We start from the raw sequence: 24,823 nt of genomic DNA, 5'->3' as shown, positions 1-24,823 counted from the left end.
CACGTCAATCAAATATCAGCGGAAACGCACACCCTAAGGCTGAATCGGGACACAATTTGCAAAGGGTTTTGTGGGGTGGGGGGAGGGCGGTGCACTATAAAACGATACGAGGATGAGATCATCGTGAACTCTTGGAAACTGGCGGGTGGGGGGGGGGCTCCCCTTGCTCGTACAACTCGGTGGACAACCAGGAAAGAGAGACAGTACCAGGCAGCAGGGAGACTGAACGTCATCACCTCCTCTTCCCATAAGTGCAAAGATCAGGAAACCAGCTGACTGACGCCCCCTTGATCTACCCAGAGAAAGAGCCTCGATCTTCCTGCACGGATTTCCAGGTTTTATGCGCCTCCCGGCCTGTAAGATCTCTGCTTTCTATGCCCACAGTGCAGACGCCCCTTATAAGCCATCCTCAGAACGTCCCTACAGACTATAGGATCGTCTCTGAAAGAGTACCAATGGGGCGAAGGGTCCCTAAAAAGGCCATTGCTTTTTCACCACCACAGTCTTTAATAATAATACCGCAAATGACTCTTAACGGTTTAAGAAGCCACAGCACACGAAGCCTGAAGGAGGTAGCTGGTTTTTCAAGCGCTCTTCCTACAAGACAGCACGCGCATAACACCGTGGGAAGTTCCCTTGCGGAAGCCACACGGAACGAACGAGATCGGCGCAGTAGCTGTGCCTTATGTAATTAGATCTTACAGCTGAGAAGATGCAAAAGAAACAGGGGGAGGAGGGAAGTGGCCGGGTGGATGGAGAGATACAAACGATGCACGCACACCCCACTGAGGACATTGCTACAAGATGCAGTAAGAGTTATTAAGCGTAGGTGCCTTTCAGAAGAAGGATATACAGATGAAAGGATCTATCAGCCGTGATGGTTAGATGGAACCTCCATGTTCCGAGGCAGTATATCAGTTGCTGGGGAGCAACAGCAGAAGAAGGCGATTGCTTTCGTGGCCTGGTTGTGGGTTGCCCAAAAGCATCTGGTGAGCCACTGTGGGAAACAGGACGCTGCACCAGGTGGCCCTTTAGTCTGATCCAGCAAGGCTCTTCTACAGCCGTATACACGACTGCGGATAGGATTGTGGAAGTTGTAGACCAGCAACATCTGGGTCCCGAGGTTACGAACCCCTGTTATACACAGCGAGCAATCGTTTGGGACCTTTCTCCCCATTTCACAGAAAGAGGGGGGTGGAGCATACAGTAAGAGAGATGAGGGACGCTAAGCAGATCCGGATATGCCCCCCTCCCCAAACCCCACATCTTTCAGCCTTAAGTATATACAGAATAGCCTCCCTTATTGCACTGCTTGAAAGGGGAAGGGTGGAACAGCCCAAGCAAACCTGAGATTTGGTTTTTTGCTAATGACAAAAAAGCAGTCCCTTCCTCCTTTTCTTTCGCCCCCTTCCCCCTCAGTAGCAAGAGAACGGCAGAAGCAAAAAAGACAGCGAGGCCATATTAAGAGCGGAGACCGAGCCTTGCTAAGGAATTTCTGAGGGGTTGCTTTGGGTATGCCCCTTTAAGGTGGTCATCCTATGCACGCTTATTTGGGAGAAAGGCCCACGGGACGCAGGAGGCTTACTTCTGAGTAAACGTGGCTAGGATGCAACCCCTCCACCCCCACTGAAAGCTGAGCAAAGGAGTCGCATTTCCCCTCCCCATCCTATATCGGCTTGCAAGGGGGGATCCGGCGTCCTGAGCGCGGCCAGCGCGGCCTCCGAACGCTCACCTACTCCAGCTGTTTCTTCTGACGCTGCACCCCGGGATCTCCAGCTGTGGACACACCTCTGGTTCAGGTTCCTGCTGTGAGTGTCACAATAACAAGGAAGTTTTTCTTTCCCCAGCAAAGGAGCCGAACCCTGCCTACATGATCGACGTATCGCTCCATCCAATGGGAAGCTAAAGAGCCTCTCCGATTGCACCAATAGCTGCTTTCCAGAGAGTGTCATGAAGGAGAGGTGGAGCGAGGAACCAGTTTGGTAGGCGGGGAAAGGAGGGCTGGTGGTTAACCCTAAAAGCGCAGAACGATCTGTCTCGTGGTCGTGATACACTTTGCAGTTTGCTAAGCTGGACATAGTATAGGCAGGAGAGAATGTAAGAGTGTACAAGCCTTAGAGTTACACAGAAATCACCGCCACACCGGAATGCAGGGCTCTCAGGGGGAGGCCTATCCTATTTGATTTTTATTCTATAGGTCTTAGCAGAAGTATATTTTTTCAGACAATCTGCAGCTGCATACTCAGGACTGGACCTGAGTGTACATGAGCTCCAAGCAGGTCAATTGATAAAAGTCAATGGTGGAACACAGAGATGGTTTTAGGAGCTGTTTTCTGCAAGCTTTGCCATGGAAAGTGTTTCTGCTAATTCATTTTCAGATGCGTTTGGACTGTGGATAACATTATCTCTGGGCCTCATTCCAGCTTGGTATTGTCAAGTGTTTCAGTTTCCAGTATTTGTAAATTGAATGAGAGAAGCATTGATCAGTAATGACATTCTGTAGAGCTCTTTCCCACTTGTTTTATTGTATTAGCACAATTCAGAAGTAAGGTACTAGAATATAAGACATTCTTGAGGATCACTTATGAAAACCTTTATTCTTTACACACCTATGGCTGTCTATACATTTTATTTCACATTTCTATCCCATCCTTGCTTCAAAGCTCTCGGGATGGCATACATGCATTACCTCTATGAGGTGGGCTAGGCTGAGAGAATGTTTCTGGCTCAACCTCTTTCAACTACAGTACACTTGATCTTAGCCCAATGGCCGAGAAGCAATACATTCAACTGAGTCTTATGGCTAAATCGGGAGGCAAACTCAGGTCCCTACTGTCCCATTCCAGCACTCTATATCGCAATGGTGATTGCAATTTTGACAACGCCCTTCAATTACTGGTTACTATTTACAGGTAAGATGTATGGAACAATTCTTTTAGCAATAGCAATAGCACTTACATTTATATACCGCTCTATAGCCGAAGCTCTCTAAGCGGTTTACAATGATTTAGCATATTGCCCCCAACATTCTGGGTACTCATTTTACCGACCTCGGAAGGATGGAAGGCTGAGTCAACCTTGAGCCCCTCCCTGGTCAGGATCGAACTTGTAACCTTCTGGTTACAGGGCGGCAGTTTTACCACTGCACCACCAGGGGCTCATTTTTTAAAAAAACAACAACTGGAAACCTCTTTTTAATGTTCCATTTCTATCTGTTTATTTATCAAATTTGTACACCACCCCAAACTTCCATCTCTGGGTGGTTAACAATAGCATAAAATAAGTTAAAACATATACAAATACTTAAAACAATTTAACAATTTAAAAATCAACCACAGATTAAAACCTAAATATTTTTAAAAGCTGAAAAAGCTTGGGTGAAGAGGTGGGTTTTCAAATGCTTTATACAAATTGTCAGAGATGGGGAGGATCGTATCTCAGTAGGGAGCACATTCCACAATCTTGGGGCAGCAACCGAGAAGGCCCGTCCCCATGTGGCCACCAGCCGAGCTGGCAGCAACTGGAGACGGACCTCTCCGGGTGACCTCAGTGGGCGATGGGGCTCATAATGAAGAAGACTTTCTCTTAAATACCCATGGCCTAAGCCGTTTAGGGCTTTGTATTAGCACTTTGTATTTTGCCCAGAAAACTATTGGCAGCCAGTGTAACTCTATCGGCAAAGGAATGATGTGGTCTCCAAGATGACCCAGAGACCAACCTGGCCGCCACATTCTGTACCAACTGAAGTTTCTGGAGTACATACATAGGCAGTCCCACATAGAGCGCATTACAGAAGTCAAATCTGGAGGTTACCAACATATGTACCACTGTTTTGAGGTCGTTCATCTCAAGTAACGGACGCAGCTGGCATATCAGCTGAAGCTGATAGAAAGCCCCTCTGGCCACCGCCTCAACCTGAGATACCAAGGAGAGGTGTGGATCCAGAAGTACTCCTAGACTGCAAACCTGTTCCTTTTGGGGAGGTGTGACCCCCATCTAGAACAGGGAGATCGAAATTGTCTCTGGAGTTCTGACCCCGTACAATAAGCACCTCAGTCTTATTTAGATTCAGTCTCAGTTTATTCTTCCTCATCTAGCCCATTACTGCTTCCAGTCAGGCATTTAGGGAAGTTATGCCATCTCCTGAAGAAGTTGACATGGAGAGTAGATCTGGGTGTCATCAGCATACTGATAAATCTCCTGATGATCTCTCCCAGCGGTTTCATGTAGATGTTAAGGAGCATTGGAGAAAGTACGGAGCCTTGAGGGACACCATACTTTAGCTCAGATTTCAAAGAGCAACAGTCTCCAATCGACACCACCTGCAGTCTGTCTGAGAGGTAGGAGCGGAACCACTGTAAAACAGTGCCTCCCACTCCCAACACTCTCAGATGTTCCAGAAGGATACTATGGTCGATAGTCTGTCCATGACAATGGGAGATCACAGGAGTCTGCACCCACAGAACACCACCCTGATCAGAATAAAATACCAAATCAAGTGTGTGACCTGCAATGTGCATCTGTCCAGAGACCACCTGGGATAGGCCCATAGAAGTCATGGCTTCTATGAACTCCTGAGCCACCCCAGGCAAATTGGTCCCAAAATGAACATTGATGTCCCCCAGCACCAAAAGTCTGGGAGACTCCAACACAAGTTCCGTTTCTGTTCCGTTCGTGTTTATAGTAGCTTCTTTAGTTTTTATAGTTCTCAGTTTTTAGCTTTTAAAATAATTCTTAATTTGGAATTTTAAAATATATATATAATTTTAAATGTGGTTTTAGCCTGGTTTAAACTTGTTTAACTTAAATTTGGTTAATTTTATTAGTCTTATTTTACATTGTATCTTTTAATATTGTGAGCTGCCCTGAGCAGTAGTGCACTGGAGTAATGTACTGAATAAATATTTTAAACAATTTTTTTTAATGTTGCATTAAAAACAAATGAGAGAGAGAGAGAAATGTAGGGTATTTAACTAATGCTGCATCCTTATGCACACTAACGTGGAAGCGTCCCACTTAATTTAATGGGACTCACTTCTGAGTAAATATGAATAGGATTGGGCTGCTGAGTGCAATCCTATGCCTACTTTAAAAATAAGCCCATTTACTCAATGGGAGTCATTTCCAGCTAAACATGCACAGGATTGGGTGGTACAGTGCACAGGAGGATTTGTTTACAGTTCTCGTGAAGGCCCACAGTACGTGTCCAATGTCATATTGAGCCTGAGGTGTAGCTTGACAACTAAAGAGAATTAAAATAGAAAAGAATCCTTCAGGTGCAGGGAAAGAGTTGGAGGCAAGCACTCTCCAGTTAGTGGAAGGAGAAGACTGCCAACATGAGCCATGCATAATTCACAAGCTCACAGAGGGATGTGGATACATGGCAGTTCTAGTTAGAGCCAAAGGAGCCACTTAGAGTAATTTTCCTTCAGGAAGAGTCTCCATATGTAAGTATCTTCCCTACTTTCTTCTTCTCTTTATCCTTGATTTTTTCCAGATAGCTCTGCTACATCATTCTTTTCCCCCATATTTTTTTAATCACTGGGCAAACTCCTCAGTTTCCATCACAGCTTTCAGAAAAAATGTAAAATCTTGGCTTTTTGCCTAGGCATTTATTTGATTCTCTGCTGCTGCTGTTTATAATCTTTATTGCTTTTATGCTTTTTGTTTTGAATTTTTAAATCAGATTTGTTTAATATTTCCCCCCCACTTAATATTTTAATTGTGTCTTTTTTACCATCTTGTGTTAAATTTTTTTTGCTGTAAACCACCTTGGGATTGCTTTAATGAAAGGCGGTATATAAATTTAACAATAAATAAATAAAATATTCTCGAAGACTATTTAATAGAGATGTTCACAAACTGGTTCGGTGCTCCTTTTCTGGAGCACCGAACCAATTCAGAAGTCCAGCGTTCAGAGGCGGGGGGGGGGCCTTTAAGGGGCAGGGAGGGTGCCCTTACCTCCACCGCTGCTTTCCACCCCAGTGGAAATCTCCCCATCATACCGTCACCGTCATACCAGAAGTGACCAATGCATGTGTGCACCCCCCCTACCTCCCGGGTTCATGCACATCCCTACTATTTAATAGTTTTGCGCTTCCTCCCAGGAATGAAGTGCTACTCTGGCTCCCTTTGGAGGATTGATCACTGGAGGCTTATGGTGTCTTTGTAATCGTTGGTTTATTTACATATACTCAAGTTAAGCATTAGAGGAATCTCAAATAGCAGAGCACTCCTTCAAGGCAGCAACAGGCTACATCAGATCTCCAGAAAGCAAACCCTGTACCCTAAAGTGCTTCAACTCCCTGCCCAAATTCTCCATTCCAGACTCTTCACTGCAGTCCTAGTCAGACAGTATACTGTACGTGCATTCAGGTGTCCACACACATGTACATGTTTGTGTGAATGACTATACCTGTGTTTCTTTTAAAAGGTACAGGTCCCTCAAATGCATGGTACAAATAGGAAGTGTACTGTTATACATGTGTTCAAAATGTATGAACAACAATGTATGAATAACTAAACATGCATATAGATCTACACATATACACATTGTACACAGGCCTATTCAGACATGTTGTGTATGCACATATGTGTTTTTGTGTGAAGGCTGTACATGCGTTCACTTTAAAAGTGAACCTGGTACAGGCCCTCTCAAATGCACGGTACAGAATAGGAAGTGCATTACTGTACATGCATTTAACATAATATGTGACTGTATATGCATACAAATCTGTATGTGCATTGAACACAATCCATGAATAGCGCTGTGTCTCTCTCAATTTTCCCTTCAGAGAGTCAGAAACCCAGAATACCTTTCAGAGTCCTGAAATAATTTTAACTTTCAGCAGATCTCAAGGACATAGTGATTCTTACTTCTCACTGTACAGGGTCATAGTCATGTTTACAATGCAAACAAACAAACAAACAAACAAACAAACAAACAAACAAACAAACAGGAATCAGTTACCAATCCCATTGTGATGACATCATTTGAAAAACTGAATGAGAACAAGACCTTCAGGATCATAAGGAGCGAGGAAGTGACTTATTAGTCTATGATTAAAGTGTCTGTCATGCCTGTTGGCTAACCAAATCTCCCTACAACAGATCAAAGGGTATGCAATGTAGTCTGCACAGCTATGAGCAAGCTGGCTGCTGGCTGCCCGCCAGCACTTGGCTGTCTCAAAACATCTGTCTCCTTATTAAAGGTAAAGCTGAGCGAGTCAAAGCAAGGACCCGTAGGTCTTATTGGCTTAGGGTATGTGCAAACAGCACAGATCCTTTCCAGGAGCAGGTGGGGCCAACTGTTCCTTCTCATCTGCTCTTTGCGGGATGTGGACTTTGCACCTTCAAAGAACAGCCTCAGCACCATATGAATGAATGAGCAACCCAGCTGAGCTGTGTATTCATGAGAAAATATGCTGGGTTGGAGAGCACCAGCTTCTTGCCTGAAACGGAGCCCTTCCTAACAGGCAGCCAGACCTGCTTCAGGCCTTGCAAATCTGCCAGGCTGAGGGAGAAATAGGGGGGTCCGTGGGGGGCAAGGTCTCAAGCAGAGCTAGCATGTCTGCAGTAGTGATCGCAGACCAGCCCGCTAGGAAAGAGGATTTCAAATGGCTGGAGTTCTCCCAGCCAGCAGATCTGTTCCTCTGTGCAGTGTGTGTGCAGACACTGCCCCGAACATGGCGGCAAAAGTAAGCTTCTTTAATGAGAGACACACTTTCCATGCAGCCAACCTAGAGGTGGGACACTCAGTAGTGACTCTGCACTGGTGCAAACAGCCCAAGTGGTTCCGGGGGGGGGGGTGAAGTTGCAAACACAGCTTCCCAAACACACAGCAGATGCCCTTGCCAGGCCGCCTATTCCTCTGAACCGTACTTAATGTAATACCTATTCTGATTCCAGGAAGAGGCTATAATACTAGTGAAGAGAGCCTGGCTAAGAGCCAGTTGTGGCTCAAGGGCTCTTCACGTGCATGTTTCACATATCTGGAGATCAGGCGGAGTGTTAAACAGAAAAGAAAAATGACTTCCTTCCATGAGAACATGTCCACATTACAGCTGCCTGTGCTCACAGTCAGGGCGGCCCTTTAATTAGGCAAGGTGAGGCAGTTGCTTCAGGTGGCTGATTACTGATACACCAAGATACTCCACACCCAATGCTGTCTTAAGTGCTGGCCATGCCCCCAGACACAGATGCCAGTGTCAAGCAGAGGCACTCTTACCTCTGGACCGTGGGGCCCCGGTCTGTGGCCTCTAAGGTCCGGGGGGGACCTCTAAAGGCTGGGGGGCCTCCTGCCAGCGTGAGCAGGCAACCGATGCTACAACCCCAACCGATGCTACAAGGCCAAACCGCAGATCACCATGTGCGGGCGTGGGGGGTGGGTGAGCCTCAGCAGGCCTCCCCCCGTGGCGGTAGTGGGCTGAGTGGGAGCAGCTGGGCTGACTGTCTGCTCAAGGGTTGCTGAAGGCTTCACCGTCACATCTACTCAGCTTGACGGGCCACAGACTTCAGAAAGTAGAGTTACAGTGAGAACTTCGGTTTCGGTCTCCCCCCAAAATCTACACACACACACACACACACACACACACACTTTTACACTAAATAAGAGCCAAGTTCAAGAGTGCCTGAATCGGTTTCTTTGCTGCTACTTTTTTGAGGGCCAGGAAGGAACGTGCTACCGCCCGATAACAAAACTCAGGCATTCTCCATTGTGCTCTGTGGGTATCTCGTTCTTCTGTTGGGAAGCAGGGAGAGGGAAGAAAGGGAAAGAGTTGTGTGAGGGCCAGGAGGGAAAAGCTTTAAAGGTACGTGGAAACCTCTCCTGTCAACAGAGCTGTTACTCTGTTCTACTTCTATGTCAATGACAGTTCCTGGGTTGTAATGGTGACAGTGGGAAGGAAAATGACTGGAAGTGGGAAGCAGAGACCCCAGGTGGCCGTGAAGGGGCTGGAACTGGTATCTGCACCATCCGCCGCCACCCACCTCAGCTGCCTTTATGTCCCTTCCTCATAGGAACATAGGAATATACTGCCATACACTGAGTCAGACCAAAGATTCATCTAGCTCAGTATTGTCTACATAGACTGGCAGCGGCTTCTCCAAGGTTGCAGACAGGAATCTCTCTCAGCCCTATCTTGGAGATGCTGCCAGGGAGGGAACTTGGAAGCGTCTGCTCTTCCCAGAGCAGCTCCATCCCCTGAGGGGAATATCTCACAGTGCACACACTTCTAGTCTCCCCTTCATATGCAACCAGGGCGGACCCTGCTTAGCTAAGGGGACAAGACATGCCTGCTACCACAAGGCCAGCTCTCCTCTCCTCATTCCTCCTCCTCTTCTAGGCACAAGTCCAAAGAAACCACTCTCTCCGGGCTCAGTTCTCAGCCCAGGAGCTTGTGGAATCCTGAAGAACATGCCTCTGAGCATGTGCAGAGCGCCTCCCCCATTACCCTCCAGGATGGGAGGTGGTGAGCTCCTTCCAGCTCCGCTCCCTCCTCCTGAGTGACAGCCTCTTGCCTCTATGCTTCCTCCACATGGAGGAAGGCCGCTTAGCAGTGAGGCGAGAGGCCGTCACTTGGGAGAAGGGAGTGGAGCTGGACGGGTTTGCCACCTCCCATCCTGGAGAATAATGGGGAATTCTCCCCTCCTTGCCCCCACCTTCCCGCAGCTACTGCCACTGCTGCACAGTGGCGTTTCTCCTCCCCACCACAACCACCATCACGACGGGGAAGGGCCCCGAAGCCCTTCAGGTCCAGACTACCAAATGACCTGGGTCCACCACTGATGTCAAGGATCTAGACCAGCTCTGTCCAACCTCTTCTTCTTCCACTCACTGGATTCTGGGCATGCAGGGTTTTTAAACCCCATTCCCATATGCTGGGGAGGCAATGGGTGGAATGGGGAGCCTCAGGCTGGTGAGGCAACACCCACAGGTGGCAGGGGCAGGGTGGGATGCCCAAACTGGTCACCTCAAGGTGGTCAGCTCACCTCATTAGGAAGCTGTCATATACTGAGTCAGACCATAGGTCCACTGAGCTCAGTATTGTCTACACAGACTGACAGCGACTTCTCCAAGGTTGCAGGCAGGAGTCTCTCTCAGCCCTCTCTTGGAGCTGCCAGGGAGGGAAGCTGGAACCTAGATGCTCTTCCCAGAGTGGCTCTATCCCTGGAGGGGAATCTCTTCCAGTGCTCACACATCAAGTCTCCCAGTCATATGCAACCAGGATGGACCCTGCTTAGCTAAGGGGACAAGTCATGCTTGCTCCCACAAGACCAGCTCTCCTCATTAAAAAGCCACCTCCACCCAGCCATCAGAGCATTTCTTTGGGACTGATCAGACCCTTGCAAACTTTGCAAGGAGCGCCTCTCCTCACACTCCTTGCAGAACTTGCAGGGAGCACAAAGAGAGAAAGGGAGGCTGCAGGCAACTTGCCCCCCTCCCTGCCCCCTTTGCACTTTCAAAGCTTGCAGGGGTGGGCTTTGGAAGGTGTCTGGCTCCCATGGGGTTGGGTGGGGTGGTGGCGGCAGCATTTTGCACCTTGCTGTAGGTGCAAAATACCTTGGGCCACTTCTGCTCATGGTTGAGTGAAACAATCCAGGCTGTGCGTAAAGCACACCACCACAGGTTCACAACCTTAGATCCCCAGATGTTGTTGGACTACAACTGCCATCCCTCCCACTCGCCCACCCAAGGTTTTGAACCCCTGCACCACAGTCAGGAAAGCTGAATCCTGCAACCTTGTCTGAATTCCTTGTTTTTAAAGCATGTCTGCCATTTGGGGGCATTGGCCTTCGAACAATCTCACAACAGCATGGAAAAGCAGCAACATGCATTCAGTTAATGTTTTTTCAAAACAAACCAACAACTGCATAATCAGAAAACAAAAGATCCAGCAAATTATTAAATCAAGGGCACAGATCAATTCAGACTGAAGGCTGCAGAAGGCCAAGGGCGGGGGGGACGACAAACAAAAAGGCCTCCTAGAGGAGGAAAATGAAGCACATTTGAAGCTGCCTTGTACCAAGTCAGACCATGCATCCAATATTGTCTACTCTGACTGGTAGAAGCTTTCTAGGTTGTTGGGCAGGGCTCTCTATCACTCCTGCTATGGGAGATCCTTTGGAGATACCAGGGACTGAACCAGGGAGCTTCTGCATGCAAAACAGGTAGCTTACCATTACCACTCAGGCTTCCAGATATTTCCTTGGGTATTGTCCAAATATCTTCATGCAAGGGTCCTCCAACTTGGGTCCTTATTGTTGGACTACAGTTTTCATCATCCTTTCAGCCGTTGTGGCTGGAGATGATGGGAGTTGTAGCCAGTGGTCCTGGTAAGAGGGATTCCCAGATGTTGTTGACTACAACTCCCATAATACCCAAGCAAAAGCCATTGCAGCTGGGGATTCTGGGAGCTGTAGTCAACAACATCTGGGAATCCCTGTTAGAGGGAACATGGGTTGTAGCCCAACAAACATGTGGGGACCAGTGTTCCCTGTAGGACGGATTCCCAGATGTTGACTACAACTCCCAGCATTCCCAGCTGCAATGGACTTTGGGTGGGGATTATGGGAGTTGTAGTCAACAACATCTGGGAATCCCTCTTACAGGGAACACTGGTGGGAACTCAAGTTGGAGAACCCCTGCCTTGATGCCTATCTTTGCAGCCAGAATAGCTATAACATTGCTTTTACAAATAAATGCTGAGAATCATGTGCCCAACACAAATTTGCACCCTTACATGCAATTGAGGGATGGCCCCAGCTATTTAATTCACACAACCAGAAGTGCAAGAGTAATTAAGATAGATACTAGTTTGCCCTACTACCTAAGCCCTATTCAGATGTTATGTTGTATGTGCATACAGGAGTGCAAACAGGTGCATGTTTTTGTGCATGCATGAGGAATGTGCATACATTAATCTTAAAAGAGCGCCAGGGTACAGATCCCTTCAGATGGAGGATATAGACAGGAAGAGTACTATCTTGTGTGTGGAACATGGTATGTACAGTAAATAATTACGTGCATACAGAACTGCACATGAATATGCTGTACATAGTTTGATCATATGTGAACATAATATGTGACAAGGACTATCCTCTTGCTGAACTTGAGAGGCCAGTTATGTCATGGGAAGGCCAGCCCCATTACTCATGTGGAGGTAGGGAACCCCTGTGGACGGAAGCATCCCAGTACACATGGACTGTGGGTGACTGCCATGCAGCACATGAGCATGACCAAATGACCAAAATGAGCATTGCACTGATGTGCCCTGAATATTTTTGACATGCATGGCAAGGCAGTCACACATTTGTTTTTGTTTTTAATAATTATTTTATATGCATACCACTTTTCAGTTTAAAAACAAAATTTTTACGTGAACACATCGATTGGTTGTTAAAGATAGATAATGAATTAGCATAAAGCCCTAGAATTAGGGCTTCTAGAATTAAAGCATAATTCTAGAAGACCTCCAAAGTTTCTTCCAGCTCTAAAATTCTATAAAAACAGTCTTTAAGGAGATCATTTTAAAATGTAAAGGATCTGGGGCCACCCCGCCTGCTTGCAATTCAAGCCCCAAAACAAAAACACAGAAAGAAAAAGAAGATGACTCTCCCTAAATGGTAAATAAATAAATAGATTTCACTCAATCCTAAACATGTATATTTGGCAGTAAATCCCACTGAGTTCAGGGGGATTTATTTCCCTGAAAGTATGCTTAGGACTGCAGACATAATATACCACTTGGATGACACAGAAAATTTTGTATGCATGTATACCCTGGTGTACCATCAGTTTGTTTGCACTGCAGAGAGTGCTAGTAAAGCAAAGCGTAAGATCTTCCAAAATCATTTCAGGAGAAAAGAGATGCAGGCATTTCAATCTGCTTGCGAAGAGGCAAGTCTTATAGGAAAAGAGATCATAGGAGGAGAGGTTTAATGGCCTATAACATTTTCCCAGCCTTTATCTCCCATGTGCCAGCAGCAGCACATCAGACTAGAAGGTAGAGATCTTAACCTGTAAATAGACCTATAATCTTTTAATCTCGGATAGGTTAGCAGTGAAATCCGAGAAACAAACATCTTACTGGAGAATCACAGCAATTAGAACAGGCGTGCAGAAACTCAGCTGCTTGGTTGCTTGAATAACTGAGTGAGTACCTTTGCTACTAGAAATCACCTAATGGCACAGCGGGGGAAATGACTTGACTAGCAAGCCAGAGGTTGCCGGTTTGAATCCCCGCTGGTATGTTTCCCAGACTATGGGAAACACCTATATCGGGCAGCAGCAATATAGGAAGATGCTGAAAGGCATCATTTCATACTCTGTGGGAGGAGGCAATGGTAAACCCATCCTATATTCTACCAAAGACAACCACAGGGCTCTGTGGTTGCCAGAAGTCGACACTGACTCAACGGCACACTTTACTTTACCTTTGCTACTATCTTAGGATAGAAAAGAAGATGGCTCTACCTCCTTATCCACCAGTATAATGACTCCTGTCTCCTTGGCATGGGTATTGCTGGGAACTTAAAAGATCTGAGGCCTGGGCCTACAGCCCCACCTTTGATAATTAAATTCAATCATGCCCCCCACCAAGAAGAATTACATATGCTTTTTAAAAGTCTTCAATATTATCATACAGCACCTATGAAGGTGGAAGCAGTGGAGAGCTAGGTGAGGCTGTGAGCTCTCTCCTTTGCTCTGTGCAGGTGCCTCCACTGCTGCACCTCCTCTCTGGAAGAGGTCATGGAAGAGGGAGGCGGCTAATGAGATTCAGGATGCTGAGCAAATCATTGGGGGGGGGATGCCCAATGGGCCACTCCTGATGTTACCCCTGCTCCTTGGTCAATGTCTTCTGCAGCCCTGGCAGTCATGTTTCATAATGCTACTGCATGAACACCCATGTAGATAGTTAAAGATGGCTGCTGCATATGACACATTGATGTTCATCAGGCTGAGCAAATCAGTCTGGAACTGCTGTTTTTCAATAGGAGCAACTGGGGGTAGGAGTGGTGGACTAAACTAGAAAACATCCCTCCAGTTTTCACAATGGAGAGAAGTAAGAAATGGGGTCCCCCGGGAATCTGTACTGGGACCAGTGCTCTTTAACTTGTTCATAAATGATCTAGAAGTTGGTGTAACCAGTGAAGTGGCCAATTTTACAGATGACACTAAAGTATTTAGGGTAGTGAAACCCAAAATAGATTGTGAGGAGCTCCAAAAGAATCTCTCCAAAATGGGTGAGTGGGTGACAAAATGACAAATGTGGGTTGATGTAAGCAAGTGTAAAGCTATGTATACTGGGGCAAAAAACCCCAACTTCACATATATGCAGATGGGGTCTAAGCTGTCAGTGACTGACCAGGAAAGGGATCTTGGGGTCATGGCGAATGCCAGACAGCGCATTGAAAGTGTTGACTCAGTGCTCAGCAGCTGTGAAAAAGACAAATTAAATGCTAGGGATCATTTGGGAGGGGATTGAAATCTAAGTTGCAGCCACATTTGGAATACTGCATACAGTTTTGGCCACCGTATCTTAAGGAGGACACTGTAGAACTGGAAAAGGTGCAGAAAAGAGCAACCAAGATTATCAGGGACCTGAAGCACCTTCCTTATGAGGCAAGGCTACAGCATCTGGGGCTTTTTAGTTTGGAAAAGAAGCGACTGAGGGGAGACATGATAGAGATGTATAAAATTATGCATGGAGTAGAGAGAGTGGACAAAGAGAAATTTTTCTCCCTCTCTCACAATACTAGAGCCAGGGGTCATCCCATGAAACTGAAGGCCAGGAAATTTAGGACCGACAAATCACACGGTGCATCTATGGACTTCTCTTCCATGGGATGGGGTGTTGGCCACTAGCCTAGATGGCTTTAAAAGGGGCTTAGACACATTAATGGAGATCAGGTCTATGAGTGGCAACTAGTCTGAGGGCTATAGGCCACCTCCAGCCTCAGAGGCAAGATGCCTCTAAATACCAGTTGCAGGGGAACATCAGCAGAAGAGAAGGCATGCCCTCAGCTCTTGCCTGTGGGCTTTCCAGGGGCATCTGGTGGGCCACTGTGTGAAACAGGATGCTAGATTAGATGGGCCTTGGGCCTGATCCAGCAGTGCTGTTCTTATGCAGGCTAAATATGGAGCAACTAGGTGTGCATATACTGAAATACTGGTAGACATGTACGAGTGAACACAAGTTGCCCTGATTTTGAAAATCTTCGAAACCAAGATGTATGCACAAATAATTTATGACACTAAAAGATAATGCTTCTGCAGAGCAACAAATTTGGCATTTTTCCAGGATACCAATGAGAATAGAAACTCAAATACTTCCAAAAGAAACAAGAGACTATTCACACTCCCTGGCTTTAATTAAGTCACACGTCAGATGCCAAGTTCTTAAACCTTTAGCTGAACCATTTCAATGCAACTCTACCAGATCAAGTACCTGGTTCCATGAAATCATTTAATTTGAATCACATCATATCACTTTCCCAGGAGTAATTTAAATGGAAAGCAGCCACTGGCTGTTAAGCCAGAGTTCAAACAGCGCCTTAGGCACGTTTGAGTCCAAAGAAATTTATCTCTAACAGCAAATGTCAAAACAGCACCCTGGTATGGAATGATAACATTTCATCATGCCTAGAAAACTGTTTACTTGAGCTTCTTAAGTTTGCTCTGAGTTTTAAAAAAATGCCCACTGCAGTTCTAAAAAGGAACAGCTACACATAGCAAACTTCTTCTGATAACTCAACTATTTATTAATAACGTATTTGAAATGTCTAGTGCATAATACTCAGATTGGTGATGGTGGTGGTGGTGGTGAGAAATCAGCATATTTTCTCTAGTTTCTAGTCCATCTAGGCCTCGGACTATTTAGCTCCTGAGGAGATCATAGAGGTCCAACCACTCACACAGGCTTGGGTGAGGCCCAATCACTCACAAACCTAAAATTGTGCCTGTCAGTTCCATGACCTTCTCATCCTGAGGCCTTCTCACCTTGCTTCTTAAAGCGATGCTACACAATACTCATTAAAAATAATTAATTATGTGATGATGTAGCAATCAGCCTCCCCTCCCTCTAAGGAGTTAACAGGAAGTGAACCCTTGTCTTGACTGACAGGTTGGTGAACTCCAGGGCAGCCAATCAGTACACCAGGTGGGTGGGACCTAGAGAGCAGTTGCTGGGAATTCTGGAAACAAGAAGGGCGGTCTGTGCTAGAGAACCATGTGCAGAAAGGCTTAGTGATGGGCATAGAGTTTTTGCTCCCTCATAGTCAAAGCCAGCATGGAGGTTTCTCTCATGGAACAACTGCAGATCCTTGAGACACAGGATTTCAGGAAGCTTGATTCTCATCAGGTGTTGGGTGAGTTTTCAAGGGAAAGGGGATTCAGCATAGGGAACAGTTTGTTAGATTTTGCAAAAGAAACATATTTCTGTGTGTGTGTGCTTTGCATATTCCCGATATTGTTCTATTATTGTTTAATTGCAACGTAATTACAATAAGATACACTAACCTACACTCAACCCACCTAAGGCGTTACAAAAGACTCTGTAAACTTTTAAGCATGCCTAAATGCCACCTGAAACTGAAGCCTAAGACAACCTATTTTTGTAACCTACTAAGTATGTTTGAGTGTATTTAAAGCCTCATATGGAAGCAGTCTGTAGTAACCGAATAAAACTTTTGTTCTTTTGTTTTTACAAGCCTCTCAAAGTTGGTTTTTAACTCAAGAAAAAGGGAGGGTGGAAAGGGGATTTCTTTGGTGCAAAAGCGTCCTCAAGTGTTCAGCAGCTATCAGTTTTCGCATCACGTGTAGGCCTACATGTGGAAGGTTTTTGTACTTATCCAACAGCAAAATAAAGAGTTTTCCCTGGGATTCCACCCCAAGCCCCGGGAGGTTCAAGCTCTGTCAATCAGAGGGGTGGCGGTGGCAGCATTTTAATTCTACCGGAAATATAGATTTGTTTTATGAGAAGCCCAGTCAGGCAGCTCGTTACAGATGAGGAGATAGTTGAAGATATTTCCTCCCAGGATGGGAATCCTATGCCTGAGAATCCTGTGTATACTGTTTTGAATGCCATGATGGAAGAGATAAGTTCATGAATTACACATAACTCCAATAATAATATAGAACACTTTGTGAAGAAAAAGCTGGAGGTGCAGCTACATTAACTCCAGGCTGCGTTTGCGATTTAGCTAGTCTCCATGAAACCATGCATGACATGCTGGTATCATTTTCATTGTTGCTTCACCATTTCATTGTTTCACTACTTAACCTACATAATTGCAGTAGGTGCAGCAGTTCTTCAGTAAAGGTAAAGTGTGCCGTCAAGTCAATTTCGACTCCTGGCACCCACAGATCCTTGTGGTTTTCTTTGGTAGAATACAGGAGCGGTTTACCATTGCCTCCTCCCACGCAGTATGAGATGATGCCTTTCAGCATCTTCCTATATCACTGCTGCCCGATATAGGTCTGGGAAACATACCAGCAGGGATTTGAACCACCAACCTTCTACTTGTTAATCAAGCATTTCCCCACTGCGGCATTAAGTGGCTAGCCTGGCCGAAATGATGGCTTGATTTTATTTTTATTTATTTATTTATTTTTACATTTCTACACTGCCTTTCATTAAAAGAAAACCCCAAGGCGGTTTTCAGTCAGAAATTCCCAAAGAGGAAAAGGCTGCATTGTTTTCCCAATAATCCTTTGATTGGCTCCTATTATCTTGCTTATTTTCATTTAATTTAAGCCCCCCCCAAAAAAAAATGGGAAGGGGGGGATTGGCACTCTGTCTTCTGCTATCAAGTGCCTCTAAATGGAGGCTTGCCATGTTTTTATTTTATTTATTTATCTTACATATATATCCCTTCCTTCCTTCAAGGAGCCCAGAGTGGTACACACGGTTATGTTTATCCTCACAACCCTGTGAGGTAGGTTAGGCTGAGAGATAAATGATCACCCCTCTACACACGCTTCAAAACCCAGGGGTGTGCAGTGTGTGTGTGTGTGTGTGTGTGTGTGTGTGTGTGTGTGTGTGTGTGTAGAGGGGCAATTCAGATGAACACCCCCTCATGCAATTAAAGGATACCCCAATAGTGCATTGGGACATCTGCTGGTGATGTGGGGGGGCTCTCGGGGGGGCCTCTCGGGGGGGGGCGGCTCTCGGGATGTCCCCAGTCTGGTAATGGGGTCTTATGTAGGTTTACAGGAAATAACTGGCAAGCGTAACATGCTCAGCAACATTTCTAGGCTTTTGTATATAGTACATTTGAGTTTTGCCTGGAAATGATGCAGATGGTACCTCTCTTGCTTCTCATGGCCTTAAGTTACAATCTTGGTTCTCTATACTCATGTGAATCTGACACAGTAAGCTCTGTTCCTCAAAAGTTTATGCCACAATAAGTCTTCCAGTCTTCAAGCTGCCACAAGACTCTTGGTTGCAGCTCATGAGGGAAATGCAGCTGGACCCAGGCGGACACTACAAGGGTACTCAGGAGCTTTCGAAAGCAACCTTAACATTTTGTACCAATCAGATATGAGAAGTAGCAGGCAAAGGAAAGGCAAGCTCTTCACCACAGCCTTGGGTGATGCTGATATGCTGTCATGAACGATAAATATTGTGAGGAAGCATGTCAGAGTCACTCAATGAGTCAGGCAGTGTCAATAAGTCACCACTGCCAGCAGCTACAGTGTAGTGCCTGGCAGCGCTTCAAACCATCTTTGAAGATAATATGCAGAAACAAAGCACAGAAAGCAAGAGCAAAAATAAAAAATAAAAAAATGTGAGGAACATCTCACTAAACACTTTAGGACAAACAATACAAACTTCTTCAAAAATATCAAAAGAAGGAAAACATTCTAGACTGGTTCAGGCTGTTGGGCAACAAAGGTGTTAAAATACTGCGGAAGGATAGGAGCTTTCCCAGACAGCAGGCTTTACCACAGGTTTACTGCAAGTTTGAATTCATCCAAAAAACAGACACAAAAGGTGCATTTGTTTTAATCGTGGACATACATTGGGCTAGGCTCTAACACACAACGAAAAACCCAAATGGTTTATGAAGTGCTCCCCAATATCTCGCACAGACTTTGGCATGAATTTGGCTGATGTGCAAACGCACAGTCACACACCCTCCACTCCGAGCTAAAAACCCCATCTGAAAATGCTGCAGAATGAAGAATGTCGACTGAGTTCAATGGGGCTTATTTCTAAGGTGATTGATTTAAATAACCAAGGGTGGGGCTATTTAAACTGCTATTTAAAAATTCATTTTATATTAAGTGTTTCCCAAATAAAAGTGCATACTAATTGGTCACTAACCATTAAAAACATCAGTTTAAAACTGAATAGAAACCTTATGTAGATTTTACGGTGACCATTTTTATGGTCAGTCGGTGACTGACCAGGAGAGGGATCTAGGGGTCGTGGTGGGCAGCTCGTTGAAAGGGTTGACTCAATGTGTGGCAGCGGTGGAAAAGGCCAGTTCCATGCTAGGGATCATTAGGAAGGGGACTGAAAATAAAACAGCTAATATTATAATGCCCTTAAAGCCAACCTGGATGGCTTTAAGAGGGGTTTGGATAACTTCATGGAGGAGAGGTCTATCATCGGCTACTAGTCAGAGGGCTACAGGCCACCTCCAGCCTCAACGACAGGATGCCTCTGAGTACCAGTTGCGGGGGAGTAACAGCAGGAGAGAGTGCATGCCCTCAACTCCTGCCTGTGGCTTCCAGCAGCATCTGGTGGGCCACTGTGTGAAACAGGATGCTGGACTAGATGGGCCTTGGGCCTGATCCAGCAGAGCTGTTCTTGTGTCCTTTATACAAGCTAAGAGGGCACCTCAGGGACATAACAAGGTTGGAGTAGGCCCTGGGACAATGAGGAAGATGGCTTCCCCACCTTCCTCTCCCTCCTCCCATGTCTTTACTGAAGAAGAATTGTAAGGATGCCCCGTACAGTGCAAGGAGAAGAAGATGACAGGACTTTGGCAGAGGGCGTGGCCCTGAGAAAAATGTCCTACCATGTTCCATGATGACTATACCTGTAGGCACACTGTGTCATATAATTGCCCTTCCTAGCCCCACCATTACCACACACACAGTTATTTCAACAAGTAGCAAGAATGTTAGGAGCTACTGGCAGCTCAATGCTGTCCAAGAGAGGGAAAGTAAAGTATCAGTGTTCCCTTAGTGGTAGGTAATTATAAATGACTGGTAACTGGTAGGTAAAATAATTGATAGGTAATTAAAATTATAAATATTAATCATTATAGTTATAATAGTCAGTGAGGCCCATTGTTGATTGGCCAAGTCATTTTGCATAGATTACACTGCTAGGAAAGGTCAAGAAATGAAATGCAGGAGGTCCTCTAATATTGTGGGAGTCCACTTTAAGTGGCGTAGTGGGGAAATGCTTTGACTAACAAGCAGAAGATTGCCAGTTTTAATCCCCACTGGTACTATACTGGGCAGCAGCGATATAGGAAGATTCTGAAAGGCATCATACATTTTATGTATGAATTAAAAAAATTTTTAAAATTAGATCTGTTTTTATATTTTAGCATACTATTTTAATTGTGTAATTTTTATAGTCTTGTTTTAACTTTTTCTATGTGAACCACCTTGTGATTGTTTTAATGAAATGCAGTATATACATTTAACAATAAATAAAAATAAATAAATAAAATCTCATACTGCACGGGAGGAGGCAATAGTAAACACCTCTTGTATTCTGCCAAAATAAAACCACAGGGCTCTGTGGGCACCAGGAGTTGAAATCGACCTGACGGCACACTTTACCATGTTTGTGGAAACCACAATATTGGAGTGCTTGACCTAACCCCCAAATGGGGTTGGGTTCCTTAGCTAAACAATCCACTCTCAAGGCAAGAAGAGTGGATGGAGCAGCCTGCGTGTAGACAGAATGGCTATGTAAATTCTAAATCTCCCTGTGCATCAGCTGAGAAATGTGGGGAGGTTTAAATAGTCACTCTCTCCACTTCTCTGCTGACGTGTGGGAAGGTTTAAAGAACCAGAGCACGAGGCGAGAGGGGATGTGCCGACTTCTTTAGATCTCCCCATGCAGCAGCTGAGAAGTGGGGAAAGTGGCTATTTAAACTTTATGCCAATTTAGTTGGAGTGGGGAGGCAGGGTAGAAAACTGCAAATAACCAACACTATTGTCTGTGATAACTCAATTAGTATACTGTACAGGGAGGTAGCCTGCAAATAGGCAAAATTGCTATTCAAGGGCCACCTGTTTATGTCACAAATTTTTATTAATGTTCTTGCAAAAGGGAAGTAAAAGAATGATTCATTTTATTGAATTATTACCATATATGGAAAATAGGAATCATACTAAAGTGAATCTGAGAAAGATCTTGTGATTATCTTGGCATGATGTCATTTTGGAATTATTAAGTGTTAAAAATCTGTTGAGAACAATATTCAGAATTTCTTCTAAAAATACTTAAAAGGTTATCTAAAGATTTATTCAAGCATATTCCAGTGCAAAAAGTAGTGCATTCAGCTAGTTTAAATGGCAGGATTGTTCATGCAAAATTTGGTATCTAGGTACTCAGGAAGTATGATATTCAGAATTTTAAAAACTACAAAAAATATTTAAATTCAATGAGCATATTCTGGTGTAAAACGTGGTACATTCACCTAATTTCAGTGGCAGGGTTATATATGCAAAATTTGGTGTCTGCAGAGAATTCTCTACACAGCAGTCTTTACCACGAGTTTTCTGTGAGGCTTTAGTGCGAACTCAACTCTATCCAAAAAAACCTGATGCAAAAAATGGATCTTTTTAACTAAATCTGGCTGCATTTGGGTTGCATTCAGACAAGCAGTGAAAAATCCAAATTGTGTGTGAAGTGCTCCTGACCCTGATAGCCACAGAGACTTTGGGGTAAATCTGCCAAATATGTGAATGTGCCCACTCCATTCCGGAGGAGATGTGGGCTAAAAGCCGGGTGTGGAAAACTTCTAGGTTATCGAGAAGTATGACTTTATTTTGCACAAGTCAACCAACCAACAAATTCTTCAAAATATATAATAAATAGTTATAAATTACAACAGACTCAGAGGCAACTGAAGAAATCAGCTGCTAGAAATCAGGCAGGAGTAAAAGGTCACTGAGATGTATAGTGGATGACAGCTGTGGTCACTTCCTAATCTTTGCCTGCCCCCCTTACACGCACACTTTCTGCCAAGATCAAAGATACAGAGACTAATCCTAACGCAGATTCAAAAGCAAATAAAAAGTGTGCACATTTTTCTACCAATAATTAAATGCTCTTTTGGTCTCAAGATATCTAACAGAGAAACCCTTAAAATATCAAAAATATCATTCCCCATGGAAATTCCAGAAGTTTTAACTGCTGTGCTGCTCATTTAGATACTTAGAATGTAATATGAATGTAAGTGTTTTTGCAACTAATTTCCAGATGAGCATTGCAAGGGTAGAATGAGGAAAGCAAACTGTTCAAGGTTGATAATCATAACCATCATAACACCATTATGATGGCCTTTCCTGAAACTCCACAGTCAACAAGTATAAATGGAAGCTAAGCAAGAAAAAACAATGAAGAATTAAAGCCTCAATCTGCTGAGCAGCTTTAAAGTGTTCCCTCCTTCTGTAATTTATGGGGCCATGCACCAGATTTATGGAAACCCTCTTCAGAAGTTACCTCTCTGCATTTGCTGCATGCAGGGCGTGGGAGCACAAAGACTAGCCACACACCCCACAACATCATCCCCACCGGCTCCCACTTACCTGGATGGACCACAAGAGAGCTGCTCACCACTACCACATGAAGGCTGCAGGAACAGGCATTATTGTAATGATCTTGGGTCCATAAATGCAAACTAAGAAATGAGGTCTGACGTAGACCACAACTTTATTTGTAGGAGATCTGAATGGCAATAGCACACCCACCCATTAAGCCAAAAACCTTCCATTTAGCTGGAAGACCCATGTGACCTTAGGGCCTGTCCATAAATTACCATTTTCTAAGGAAGTGTTGGTCTTAAGGGGATGTCTTTTACATAGTTTATAACTATCACTGCAGTGGTCTTGGGCTTCCAAAGTGGGCCCCTACTGAGCAGGGTTGGTCCAAGTTATTTTGCTGCCTGAGGCAAAACACCATATGATGCAGGTAGTGGTGGCAAGGACCAGTGTTCCCTCTAACAGGGATTCCCAGATGTTGTTGCCTATAACCTCCAGCTGCAATGGCCGGAAAGGGGGCTGCCCACCTCCCCAGACATGAGGCAAGGCAGCATTTGGTGCCTCACCCCAGATGCTCACTATCTTGGGCCACCCCTGCTATAAACACATGTGATTTCAAACACAGAAGAAGGGAGTTCCCCTTCTTGCTACCCCTCAATGACACATATGTAGGTGCTTGTGAGCTCATTTCATCATAATGCTGCACACACCCTTTTCCTGACACAAGTATTAATACCTTTATTGGCAAATGACATCAGCTGATGTAGAACACACCTATTAAAAACACTGGCTGACATCTAGACTAAATTGCCCCTGAGTAGTCCTATTAAAATTAAGTAATATTTTTCAGCAGGGTTAGGCAACCTTATCTCTCCAGCTGTTGTTAAACTACAACTCCCATCAACCCCAGCCACAATGATGGGGGTTGTAGTTCAACAACAGCTGGAGAGACAAGGTTGCCTATCCTTGCTTCAGAGTAACTCCTGAGCAGTAGTATTGCATAACTTAGTCTGGCTGTCAGCCACTTTCTCCCCTCCATCTTAAAAACCTGCACTGCCCCATACCTGAACACAAGATAGTGCATTGTCCTATCACCACACGCTGGCAACGCTCAAGACGACATGGACCCTTCTCAGCCGGATGGTCTTTCAAATTCCGGCCACGGCACCAGCCTCATAGAGGCCTGTGTTTCATTCCCACCCCAACAAGTGAAGGAGGACTAAGCCAATGAGTTCATAAAGGTCATCCTTAGTTAATGACCTCACAGATGTCTTGATTTTGACTCAGTGGTATAAGGCAAGGTGCCTACAAGCATAGCTAGGGGCAGGGCAGAAAGCGAGAGGCCTACAAAAGCCATCCCCAACTGGGAATTATTTCTGTCTAGAAATACTAGACATTCTAGAAGTGTGTCCTAGATCAGTGTTTCTCAACCACCAGTCCGTGGACCGGTGCCAGTCTGTGTGGAGTTGAGTGCTGGTCCATGAAGAATTAACCCTGCAAAAAACAATTCCAAGCTGGTGAGGGCTGCCACCGCCGGGAGCTCTCTGGAGCACCTTTCTAGGCAGGCAGCCTTCCCTGCTGGGTTTACGTTCATTTTTCTTCCTCGAAATGAACGTAATCCCAGCAGCGAGGGCTGCCTGCCTAGAAATGAGCTCTGGAGAGCTCCCAGCGGCGGCGGCGGCCCCCACCGGCTCAAAATTGTTCTTTGGGGGGTGCCTGGGGGTGGGTGCGAGGGAGGAGGGTGACCCCTTTACTAACTACTGGTCCGGGAAACTACACACAAAGAATGTACCAGTCCATGAACTCCAAAAACGTTGAGAAACACAGTCCTAGATTATCAGTGCCTGACTTATGTGGGGAAAGGCCAGGGAACTGTAATTAAACCCACTGCCCTCAACCCCCGGTTTCCCCTCAATATTTTGCCAAACTATATAGCCTCCTAAAAACAGTCGCTAAGGAGGCCATTGCAAGAGACAGAGGCAGCTTATGATTCACGCTGTTCCAGGAAAGTAAAAAACTGCAGCCTTGCCACCTTCCACCTGGATCTGTCCTCTGGATGAGCCCAGCCCTTTCACAGCCCTGCCT

At 45.2% G+C, this 24,823-nt stretch overlaps 1 protein-coding gene across 5 annotated transcripts in view; it reads right to left on the bottom strand.

Annotated features, from left to right (window-relative positions):
- HERC3 (HECT and RLD domain containing E3 ubiquitin protein ligase 3) overlaps nucleotides 1-23,932 on the bottom strand; it is a 102,299-nt gene extending 78,367 nt beyond the window's left edge. For 3 of the 5 annotated variants that reach the window (XR_008308362.1, XM_053254886.1, XM_053254887.1), the window contains exon 1: nucleotides 23,803-23,932. Coding sequence is in view for 2 of the 5 variants with exons in the window: in XM_053254886.1 (XP_053110861.1) it covers nucleotides 23,803-23,822 (20 nt within the window). In the remaining 3 variants the exon portion in view is untranslated. Of the gene's footprint in view, nucleotides 1-1,732; nucleotides 1,883-22,786; nucleotides 22,945-23,802 lie in introns of those variants that run through there. The other 2 variants (XM_053254889.1, XM_053254888.1) reach the window with 2 other exon arrangements.
- Between the last annotated feature and the right edge of the window lie 891 nt (nucleotides 23,933-24,823).

The sequence above is a fragment of the Hemicordylus capensis genome, chromosome 5, assembly GCF_027244095.1.
Source record: "Hemicordylus capensis ecotype Gifberg chromosome 5, rHemCap1.1.pri, whole genome shotgun sequence".
In the NCBI taxonomy this organism is placed as follows: Eukaryota; Metazoa; Chordata; class Lepidosauria; order Squamata; family Cordylidae; genus Hemicordylus; species Hemicordylus capensis.
This window is presented reverse-complemented; position numbering and strand designations above follow the sequence as displayed.